The sequence below is a fragment of the Piliocolobus tephrosceles genome, chromosome 1, assembly GCF_002776525.5.
Source record: "Piliocolobus tephrosceles isolate RC106 chromosome 1, ASM277652v3, whole genome shotgun sequence".
NCBI classification, from domain to species: domain Eukaryota; kingdom Metazoa; phylum Chordata; class Mammalia; order Primates; family Cercopithecidae; genus Piliocolobus; species Piliocolobus tephrosceles.
The window spans coordinates 93,699,041-93,710,802 of NC_045434.1; the positions used below are offsets into that span (position 1 = coordinate 93,699,041).

The window sequence follows — 11,762 nt, forward strand, 5'->3', positions numbered from 1 at the left end:
AGAGAAACAGAGGCAATACAGACCCAAAGCCCTGGGTTTCTAATATGGCACCACCTCTTAAGAGCTGTGAGATCTTGGGCAAAGTAACTAACCTTTAAGTATTTGTCTGCAGAATTGAGATTGAAATACTTATCTTTGCCAGAATTGTTATAAGAATTAAATGAGCTGACCCCTGGAAAGTGTTTCATCAAGTGTGCAATGCTACTCAAGTAGGAGGGACTAAGCCACTTCCTTCTCTCACTGCTTGACTGAGCTTCTCTCCAGCCCCACCCCCTGATGTTTACTGCTTATGGAGAAGGAGATTAGATGAAGCAGGCCCACATATTCATGAAGGTGGAAGGAAGATGGACCAGGAGATGGCGGAGAGGGAAACAAATGAAGACAGGACCACAGACGTGGGGAGGAAAGGCTGAGCGAGGCAATGTCCTGACTCACTCTGGCACTTCCCTGTTCCCCATCTGGGCTCCAAAGTCTCTGCCCTCATTCCCCTTCACCAGGTTACTCAACCCTCCATCAGACTGTTAGGGCAAGGGTGGACAAACACAGACTAACTGGGATCTGGATGGCCCCTGGGCAGTACTGACTTCCCCTACCATTCCCACGGCAAGAAAAGGGGGTGATTCCACTAGCAGACTACCCTACCTTGTAGTGAGACAGCCTGTAGGAAGGTGAGACTCAGACCCCAAGTTTCTGTTTTTGCTTTGTTCCCTCGAGATCTCCGTTCCCCCGTGGGAGAGAAACCTCACTGTCCCACTTGCCCTCCCTTCCCATCAGCTTTCAGGTTCTCCAGTTGCTCCTCTTCTGAGGCTCACCCAGTCTCATGCCTTCATCGGCCTCAACTCCCCACCCATGGCCTGTGGTGAGAGGTGCTAACAACATGACCTGCTTTCATTTTGACCTTCCCAGCCCACCCAGAGAAAAGGGAATCTTGGCCAAAAAAGGCTGGAAGGGGGAGAACCCTGGCACTGCGGGTGGGGCTGGGAGGAGCCCAGGCAAACTTACTGGTGAGAATCTCATGGCTCCTCAAGGTCAATATGATGATGACTTCCCTGGGGTTTCTTTCAATACTCAGAAGCCACCCCAAGTTGGAAAGCACATGCATACTTGGAGAGGCCAGGGGAGGAAAAGGGGGGCAGCTCACTCTAACAGTAAATGAAGAAAGTGGAAATGAATTCAAGGAGTAGGCAGAGCTCCCGGTTTCACTAGAGCCCGCCGGTTTGTAATAAGGATGAGAACAATGTGCCTTCACTTCCAGGGATCAGAACAGCACATGGCCGCACACGTACGGGTATGCATGTGCTTCCATAATCATATACTTTCCCAGCTTCTACTCTGCCTGTGGTCTGATTTCATCTCCTTCAGCTGCTGTATCCACCCATAAAATTATGAGTGTAAAAGCACTTAGCAAACCCTGATACTCTATGAAGAAGTAAAAAGTAGTGCTGTAATTATTATCATTATTATGTCCAATGGTTGAGGTTTCTGCTGCCCACCTGTCAGCTATGTGAGGCCTGAAGAGAGAGAGGGCTAGGCCATTTCTCAGCTTGTGAGGTTCCTGGCCCTTTTCCCCTTCCAGCTGTCCACAGCTGACTGCTAAGCTGGAGGAGTAGGGGAAAGCAGAGAAAAGGTGATTTGCTGGGACACAGAGACACAGGCTGGAAGAGATAGCATGTGTTCCCTTAAAATTTGAAGCATTTGGCTGGGCACAGTGGCTCACACCTGTAATCCCTGCACTTTGGGAGGCCAAGGCAAAAGGATTGCTTGGGCCCAAGAGTTAGAGGCTGCAGTGAGCTATGATCGTGCCATTGTACTCCAGCCTGGGAGACAGAGACCCCCTCTCTTAAAAAAATAAAAAAATGGGCCGGGCGCGGTGGCTCAAGCCTGTAATCCCAGCACTTTGGGAGGCCGAGACAGGCGGATCACGAGGTCAGGAGATCGATACCATCCTGGCTAACACGGTGAAACCCCGCTTCTACTAAAAAAATACAAAAAACTAGCCGGGCGAGGTGGCGGGCGCCTGTAGTCCCAGCTACTCCGGAGGCTGAGGCAGGAGAATGGCGTAAACCCAGGAAGCGGAGCTTGTAGCGAGCTGAGATCCGGCCACTGCACTCCAGCCTGGGCCACAGAGCGAGACTCCGTCTCAAAAAATAAAAATAAAAAATAAAAAAATGGAACCATTGCTCTGAGTTTCTAATAGGGGGAGTGGTGGGAGGTGGCGGTGGTGGGGTGGGAGAAAGGGAACTGGGGAGGGCAGTGGGTCCCAAGCCTCCAGCTTCCCCAGCTGACTCCTACCTTGGCCTTTCCAGTCATTCCCAAGAGGAAGCTGAAGGTCCGTCGCAGGGAGGAGCCTGCCCAGGTACCTGAATGTCCTTCCAGCTGGCTGCAGCTGCAGAGAGAAAAAGAAGACATGAGAAGATGGAGGTAATGCTGGAAATGAAGAAAAAGATAGTTCCTGAGAGATGCTGGATGAAGGATCCATGACCAGCAGAGCCAGAATGGGAAGGAAGAAAGAGGAAGGACTGGGAGAGAAAGATAAGCCCCCATCCTGACCTCCTAGGACTTCCTGGATGTGGGCATTTCAGCTTCCCAAGCCCCTCTATTTAGGAAGAAAACTCCAGGCTCCACCCAGATAAATACAGACTCCTCCTTCCTACCTAATCCAGGCTCAGGATGGGAGGCCCAGTCTCCTCTCTCATGCTGCTCCCCAACGGAAGTGGTATGGGGTGGGGGCTCTCCCGAGGGGCATTTTCTCCTCTCAGAACAAGAGCCCTGTGTACGACCCTCTCTGCTATTTGGAGAAGGCCTCTGGGCCTAAAGCCAATAAGGACTGAATTTCCTGGGATTTCATCAGCCCCATCCCATGAGCTAATCCCAAACCCAGAGCCAGGAGGATGTGTCAGCTAGAGATTTTCAGGACCACAAAGCAGAGCCTGATATCTTAAAGGGACCATTACTTGCTTACACATCCACACTGTCTTAGAGGGCTGACCCACTCTAATCAGGCTTCAGCCATAGGAGCCAAATAAGCAGGTGCTGATTTTACATGCTTATTTACATAGTTATTCAAATCTCCCAGCCTTCACCTCCAGACCTGAACTCTGCCTTCAGGGCCCTGCCCTCTCTGCTGGGAGCTCCACAGCCCTTGCCCAGCCCTCCTTAGGGCCAATCCCCATTGGTCTGTTATGTGAGCCATCCTAAACTGATCCATGGTCCTTGGTCACTGTCCCTCACTAAGACTGTTCAACAGTCTATCTGCCATTTCACCCTGTACCACTGATAACAGCAAGCAATTCCCATGCTCTGTTATTCAGTGGACACCCTGTGCCCTGGATACTCCTTTTCTTTCCCTAATTTCTCCCCCGGTCTCATGCAGCTACCGGGAACCTGGTGAGCCCACCCAAACCAAAGAAAAGAGGGTGAATTCTATGCAGCTCATGGAAGGATATTTGGAGGTCTTAGATCAGAAATATTAAGGGGAGGAATGATTCAGGAAGCAGGGAGACCCCTGGGGCTACAAAACCATGGCCTAGACCTTACTGCTCTTCCCCTATAGAGGCTTTTGAAGGATTCTGAGTTCCCCACACTCACCGTTTCCTGAGGTCAATGGCAGAGGACTGGGATAAATTCCCTGCCAACACAAAAGGAGACGAAAAGTGTCTAGCTAAAGCCAGACAAAGGCGCCCAGGGCTTCCTCCCCCACCCGTTTCACCTAGATCAGGTTCCCAAGCTGCAGGTGCATGTGACGCCATTCCTGAGGGCGGGCAGTGGGCAGCAGGGAGAGAGGGCGGGGTCTAAGCAGGGCAGAGCTGAAGAATTTAGGAGCCATGGGAACACAGCACCAGGGTTATCCAGGGGAACAGAGCACCAGGGTCATTTGGAGACAGTGGCTGGGAGACTGATGTATCAGCGGTTTCACCCAGAGCTCCCAGTACTCCATCTGAGGACAAGGTACATTGCAGGTAACTGTCCTCTATCTCTGGTGATAGGGGAGGCTGGAGAACCTCACTATATCCTATGTCCGCTTTCATTGGTAGGAGTTTCAGAATGCCAAAATCCAGAATTCAGATTGCTCATTTGAATAAAGCCATTCTGAGGCCAGGCATGGTGGCTCACACCTGTAATCCCAGCACTTTGGGAGGCCAAGGCAGGTGGATCACTTGAGCTCAGGCGTTTCAGACCAGCCTGGCCAACATGGTGAAACCCTTTCTCTACTAAAATACAAAAATTAGCTGGGTGTGATGGCGTGCTTCTGTAGTCTCAGCTACTCAGGAGGCTGAGGTACTAGAATCACTTGAACCCAGGAGGCAGAGGTTGCAGTGAGGTAAGATTGCGCCACTGCACTCCAGCCTGGGCGACACAGTGAGACTCGGTCTCAAAAAAAAAACAAAAAAAGAAAAAACAATAAAGCCATTCTAGGGATTCCAAGGGTATGTGGCTAAACATAATCCAGGACATCTGAACCCTAAACAGCTAGCTCTGAGGAGTGGCAACGAGATGTACAGGGGAAGGGCCACCCCTGCTTTGCTCCCTACTTTTGCTCACCATCTGGATCCGACCAGTCCAAGAGACAGTTGATGCCACTCATGGATACAGACTTGGAAAGCATGCCAGTGGCCGAGTGGTCCAAAGGGCCAGCAGATGGATGACAGGAATCCTGACCCTGGAATCACGTCAAGAGTCCTCACACCAAGGGCAGGCTTCATCTGTCCTCCCCTCATGCTCTTTACTTCCCCACAGCTTGGCCCCTCTTCAAATCCAGGCCTCCCACCCCTTTCCAAAACCCATATTGGGATATTGCACTTTAAATAGTTGGGAAGTTGCTCCTTCTGTTTAGCAGTCATTATTCTGTTGCAGTTCAAGCCTAGGCTTTCTTAGTATATAGAAGTATCTAGGCCGGGCGCGGTGGCTCAAGCCTGTAATCCCAGCACTTTGGGAGGCCGAGAAGGGCGGATCACGAGGTCAGGAGATCGAGACCATCCTGGCTAACACGGTGAAACCCCGTCTCTACTAAAAAATACAAAAAACGAGCCGGGAGAGGTGGCGGGCGCCTGTAGTCCCAGCTACTCAGGAGGCTGAGGCCGGAGAATGGCGTAAACCCGGAGGGGGGCGGAGCTTGCAGTGAGCTGAGATCCGGCCACTGCACTCCAGCCTGGGCAACAGAGCAAGACTCCGTCTCAAAAAAAAAAAAGAAGTATCCAAGGAGAGAGATTTACCCTGAATGGTTTCCAGAGATGGCAAACTCAACCCATAGAGGCCAGCCAGGTAATGAAAAAAACAGGCAGGCCTGGTGCAGTGGCTCACACCTGTAACCCCAGCACTTTGGAAGGCCGTGGCGGGTGGATCACTTGAGCTCAGGAGTTCCAGACCAGCCTGAGCAACATGGTGAAACCCTGTCTCTACCAAAAATACAAAACTTAGCCAGGCATGTTGTCTTGCACCTGTAATCCCAGCTACTCAGGAGGCTGAGGCAGGTGGATCGCTTGAATCCGGGAGGGGGCGGTTGCAGAGATCGTGCCGCTGGACTCCAGCCTGGGTGACAGAGTGACACCATCATGTCACCTGGGTCTCAGAAAAAAAAAAGAAGGCTGGGTGCGGTGGCTCACACTTGGAATCCCAACACTTTGGGAGGCTGAGGCGGGCGGATCACGAGGTCAGGAGATTGAGACCGTCCTGGCTAACACGGTGAAACCCCGTCTCTACTAAAAACACAAAAAAATTAGCTGGGCATGGTGGCGGGTGCATGTAGTCCCAGCTACTCCGGAGGCTGAGGCAGGAGAATGGCATGAACCTGGGAGGCGGAGCTTGCAGCGAGCCGAGATGGCGCCACTGCACTCTAGCCTGGGCAGACAGAGCGAGATTCCATCTCAAAAAAAAAAAGAAAAAAGAAAATGGATCTCAAAAGTCAAGAATGCGGTCATCTCTGCCAGAGAGAGGGCTATGAGTAAGAACCCTGAGAGCTTCTCAGCTATGATAATCTCTTTTTTTTCCTTTTTTTTAGACAGAGTCTTGCTCTGTTGCCCAGCCTGGAGTGCAGTGGCATGATATCAGCTCACTGGAAGCTCCGTCTCCCGGGTTCATGCCATTCTCCTGCATCAGCCTCCCAAGTAGCTGGGACTACAGGCGCCCACCACCACGCCCGGCTAATTTCTTTGTATTTTTAGTAGAGACGAGGTTTCACAGTGTTAGCCGGGATTGTCTCAATCTCCTGACCTTGTGATCCGCCCATCTCGGCCTCCCAAAGTGCTGGATTACACAGTACAGGCATGAGCCACCGCACCCGACTTTTTCTTTTTTTTTTAGGTAGAGTTTCGCTGTTGTTGCCTAGGCTGGAGTGCAATGGCGCGATGTCAGCTCACCGCAAACTCCGCCACCTGGGTTCAAGCAATTCTCCTGCCTCAGCCTCCCGAGTAGCTGGGATTACAGGTGTATGCCACCACTCCTGGCTAATTTTGTATTTTTAGTAGAGACAGGGTTTCTCCATGTTGGTCAGGCTGGTCTCGAACTCAGGTGATCTGCCAGCCTCAGCCTCCCAAAGTGCTGGGATTATAGGCATGAGCCACGCGCCTGGCCTAGTTTTTTTTTTTTTTTTTTGTAGTCTGGGGTGGTTATATGGGTGTTTACTTTCTAATTTATTACACTGTAAATATATGTTTTATATATTTTTCTGTATATGTGCATTTCAAAAAAATCTTAAAAGTTTAAAAAAATACAGATTTATAAATTTTAAAACACCATTCTAAATAAATGTATTGTCAAAGAAATCATAATGAAAATTCAAAGATGTTTTGTAACTGAACAATAATGAAAATACAGAACAAAACCTGTGGGAGAAGGCCAAAGTGGTATTTCAAGGACAAGTTGTAGCCTCAGAATGCTTATTTTTGAAATTTTTTTTTTTTTTTTTTTGAGATGGAGTCTAGCTCTGTCGCCCGGGCTGGAGTGCAGTGGCCGGATCTCAGCTCACTGCAAGCTCCGTCCCCGGGGTTTACGCCATTCTCCGGTCTCAGCCTCCCGAGTAGCTGGGACTACAGGCGCCCGCCACCTCGCCCGGCTAGTTTTTTTTTTTTTTGTATTTTTTAGTAGAGACGGGGTTTCACCGTGTTAGCCAGGATGGTCTCGATCTCCTGACCTCGTGATCCACCCGTCTCAGCCTCCCAGAGTGCTGGGATTACAGGCTTGAGCCACCGCGCCCGGCCTGAAAAATTTTTAATGCTGGAGGATTAAGCTATTCTAACTTAAAAAGTCAGATAAAGGGCCGGGCGCGGTGGCTCAAGCCTGTAATCCCAGCACTCTGGGAGGCCGAGACGGGCGGATCACGAGGTCAGGAGATCAAGACCATCCTGGCTAACACAGTGAAACCCCGTCTCTACTAAAAAAATACAAAAAACTAGCCGGGCGAGGTGGCGGGCGCCTGTAGTCCCAGCTACACGGGAGGTTGAGGCAGGAGAATGGCGTAAACCCGGGAGGCGGAGCTTGCAGAGATCCAGCCACTGCACTCCAGCCTGGGCGACAGAGCAAGACTCCATCTCAAAAAAAAAAAAAAAAAAAAAAAAAAGTCAGATAAAGAACAGGACAAACTCATAGAAAACAGAGGTGAGCACGGTGGCTCTCTCCTGTAATCCCAGCACTTTGGGAGGCTGAGGTGAACTGATCACAAGGTGAGGACATGCAGACCATCATGGCTAACACGGTGAAATCCCATCTCTCCTAAAAATACAAAAAATTAGCCAGACATGGTGGTACACGTCTGTAGTCCCAGCTATTCTACTCGGGAGGTTGAGGCAGGAGAATTGTTTGAACCTGGGAGGCAGAGATTGCAGCCAGCCAAGTTTGCGCCACTGCACTCCAGCCTGGGCAACAGAGTAAGACTCCAGGTCTCAAAAAAGAAAAAAGAAAAAGAAAAGAAAACAGATGGAAGTGGCCGGGCACAATGGCTCATGCCTGTAATCCCAGTGCTCTGGGAAGCTGAGGCAGGTGGATCACCTGAGGTCAGGAGTTCGAGACCAGCCTGGCCAACATAATGAAACCCCAACTCTACTAAAAATACAAAAAATTAGCTGGGCGTGGTGGTAGATGCCTGTAATTCCAGCTCTCTGGAGGCTGAGGCAGGAGAATCTCTTGAACCAGGGAGGCGGAGGTTGCAACGAGCCAAGATCGCGCCATTGCACCCAGCCTGGGCAACAAGAGCAAAACTCCGTCTCAAAAAAAAAAAAAGAAGGAAGCATATAATAAAGATAAATGCCAAAATGAAATAGTAAGGCCAGGCACAGTGGCTCATGCCTGTAATCCTAGCACTCTGGTGGATCACCTGAGGTTGGCAGTTCGAGACCAGCCTGGTCAACATGGTGAAACCCCACCTCTACTAAAAATACAAAAAGTAGCCGGGTGTGGTGGTGGGCGCCTATAATCCCAGCTACTCAGGAGACTGAGGCAGGAGAATCACTTGAACCCGGGAGGTGGAGGTTGTAGTGAGCTGAGATTACACCATTGCACTCCAGCTAGGTGACAAAGCAAAACTTCGTCTCAATAAATAAATAAATAAATAAATAATAAATAGTAGACAAAGATAAATTAGAGAGGATCAATAAAGCCAAGAGTTGTTTTCTAGGATCAAGCAAATGAAATAGGCAAACCTCTGATAGGAATGATAAAGAAAACAAGAGAAAGCACAAATAAAATTAGAATGAAAAAGCAGACCTGACTATAGAAAGAGCAGTGATTGTAAAGATAAGAGAATACTACCTATGGCCAGGCACGGTGGCTCATGCCTGTAATCCCAGCACTTTGGGAGGCTGACGTGGGCGGATCTCTTGAGGTCAAGAGTTCGAGACCAGCCTGGCCAACATGGCAAACCGTCTCTACAAAAAATACAAAAATAGCTAGGCGTGGTGGCGCACACCTGTAATCTCAGCTACTCAGGTGGCTGAGGCGCAAGAATCACTTGAACCTGGGAGATGGAGGTTGCAGTGAGGAGAAATCGCATGGCTGGGTATGATGGCTCATGCCTATAATCCCAGCACTTTGGGAGTCCGAGGCAGGCAGATCACCTGAGGTCAGGAGTTCGAGACCAGCCTGGCCAACATGGTGAAATCCTGTCCCTACCAAAAATACAAAAATTAGCTGGGCGTGGTGGTGTGTGCCTGTAACCCCTGCTACTCAGGAGGCTGAGGCAGGAGAATCGCTTGAACCTGGGGCACAGAGGTTGCAGTGAGCCAAGATCTCCAGCCTGGGTGACAAGAGCAAAACTCCATCTCAAAAAATAAGAAAAAAAGAAAAGATATCACACCACTGCACTCCAGCCTGGGTGACAGAGCAAGACTCCATCTCAAAAAAAAAAAAAAAGAGTACTACCTACAACTTCATGCCAAAATGCAAATGAAGTAGACAAATTTCTACTCCCCAAAATAAAACTTACCAAAACTGAATCAAGAAGAAATAGAAACTCTGAATGGTCCTATTAAAGAAATGAAATCAGTAATTAATCTTCCTAAAAACAAAACAAAAACACCAGGTCAAAACAGTTTTAGAGACAAGGGACAGATCTTTCAAGGAACAGATCACTGAAATCTTACATAAACTCTTCCAAAGAATAGACAACTGAAATAAAAATTCTAACTTGGCCGGCACGGTGGCTCACGCTTGTAATCCCAGCACCCTTTGGGAGGCGGAGGCGGGTGGATCACCTGAGGTCAGGAGTTCGAGACCAGCCTCAACATGGAGAAACTCCATCTTTACTAAAAATACAAAATTAGCCAGGCGTGGTGCTGCATGCCTGTAATTCCAGCTACTCAGGAAGCTGAGGCAGGAGAATTGCTTGAACCTGGGAGGCGGAGGTTGCAGTGAGCTGAGATCGCGCCATTGCACTCTAGCCTGGGCAACGAGAGTGAAACTCCATCTCAGAAAAAAAAAAAAAAGAAACTCTTTAACTCTTTCTATAAGGTAAATACAACCTTGATTCCAAAACTACACACAGACAGCATGACAAAGATAAATTATAGGCTGATCTCTCTTATGCATGTAAGTACAAAAATCTTACACAAAATATTAGGAAAGTGTAGCTGCTTTTATTTATTATTATTACTTTTTTTGAGACAGAGTCTTATCTGCTGCCCAAGCTGGAGCACAGTGGCATGATCTCTGCTCACTGCAACCTCTGCCTCCTGGGTTCGAACGATTCTCATGCTTCAGCCTCCCGAGTAGCTGGGATTACAGGAGTGAGCCACCACACCTGGCCAGTGTAGTAGATTTTAAATGGCCACAAATTATTTGCAGTTCCTCCCATTAAGAAGGAGCCTGTCTCTTCACTCTGAATCTGGGCTGGCCTGTGACTTACTAGGATGACTAGAGTGTCACAGAAGTGCCATCATGTGATTTTTGAGCCTAAGCTTCATGAAACCTTAAAGCATCCACTCTCGCCCACTTGCAATGCTATTTTCATCTGAACAAGCCTAAGATGGCATTCTGGAGAGGCCGTGTGGATGAGAAGCAAGGTACTGCAACTGGTAGGCTGCCAGCTGAAATGGTAAGGAAGGCCATCCTTGATCATCAGCTCTATTGAGGTCACCAGACAATGGCAGCCACCTAAATGAGTCCAGGTGAGACCAGCCCAAATTGCCCACCCAAAGAACTGTGTGTTTAAAAAAAAAAAAAAAAAATTGTCATTTTTAAGCTGCTAAGTTTAGGGTTGGTTTGTTACACAGCAATAAATAATTGATACAAATAAAATCCAGAAGTATGTAAAAACATAAAATGTGTCATGACAAAGTTGGATTTATCCTAAGAATACAAAGGTGGTTTAATGTGAGAAAAATCCTTAAATGTAATTTACCTCAATAATATATTAAATGAGAAGGGGCGTGGTGGCTCATGTCTGTAATTGCAGCACTTTGGGAGGCTCAGGTGAGGCTGAGGTAGGGGATCACTTGAGCTCAGGAGTTTGAGACCATCCTAGGCAACATGGTGAAACCCTGTCTCTATCAAAAATACAAAAAATTAGCTGGGTGTGGTGGCACATGCCTGTGGTCCCAGTTACTCAGGAGGCTGAGGTGGGAGGATAGTTTGAACCCAGGTGGCAGAGGTTGCAGTGAGCCAAGATTGCACCACTGCACGCCAGCCTAGGTGATAGTGAGACCCCCATCTCAAAATAATTAATAATAATATTAATATATTTAAAGAGAAAAAATACATAATCATTTTTGTAAATGCAGAAAAGCATAGGATTAAAATCCAATGCCCACTAATTCTAAAACCAAAGGCGTGGCAATTAGAAATAGAAAGAATCCTCCTTAACCTGATAAAGAGTATCTTTTAAAACCTGCAACCAAAAATCAACCTCAATAGTGAAACACAAGATATACTCCCTCTAAAATCAGAAACAATACTTTTTATGGCATAGTTTTTAAGAAAAAAAAATAAAATTCAGAAATAAGACAAGGATGTCCATTATCACCATTTCTGTTCAGCACAGCACTAGAGTCCTATTTTGATGGATTAATGCTGGAAGAGAGGAGAAACACTAAATAATAAATAAATAAAAATAGAGTTCTAGTCAGCACAGGAGTGCAAGAAAAAGCAATGAAAGGAGTGGATATTGGAAAAGAAAAAAACAAAGCTCATTTAAAGGTGACATAGGCTGGGTGAGGTGGTTCACACTTGTAATCCCAGCAGGTTAGGAGGTTAAGGTGGGGGAATCACTTGAGCACAGGAATTTGAGATCAGCCTGAGTAACATAGTGAGACCCCTGTCTCTACAAAAAAAAAAAA

General features: G+C 48.0%; 1 protein-coding gene across 1 annotated transcript in view; it reads right to left on the reverse strand.

Annotated features, from left to right (window-relative positions):
- Window positions 1-2,190: 2,190 nt before the first annotated feature.
- LOC113225292 overlaps window positions 2,191-11,762 on the reverse strand; it is a 22,028-nt gene continuing 12,456 nt past the window's right edge. Inside the window, exons 3-5 of the mRNA XM_026457040.1 lie at window positions 4,543-4,660; window positions 3,589-3,628; window positions 2,191-2,386 (exon numbers count right to left, since the gene is read on the reverse strand). Of these exons, the coding sequence (XP_026312825.1) occupies window positions 2,191-2,386; window positions 3,589-3,628; window positions 4,543-4,660 (354 nt within the window). The remainder of the gene's footprint in view (window positions 2,387-3,588; window positions 3,629-4,542; window positions 4,661-11,762) is intronic.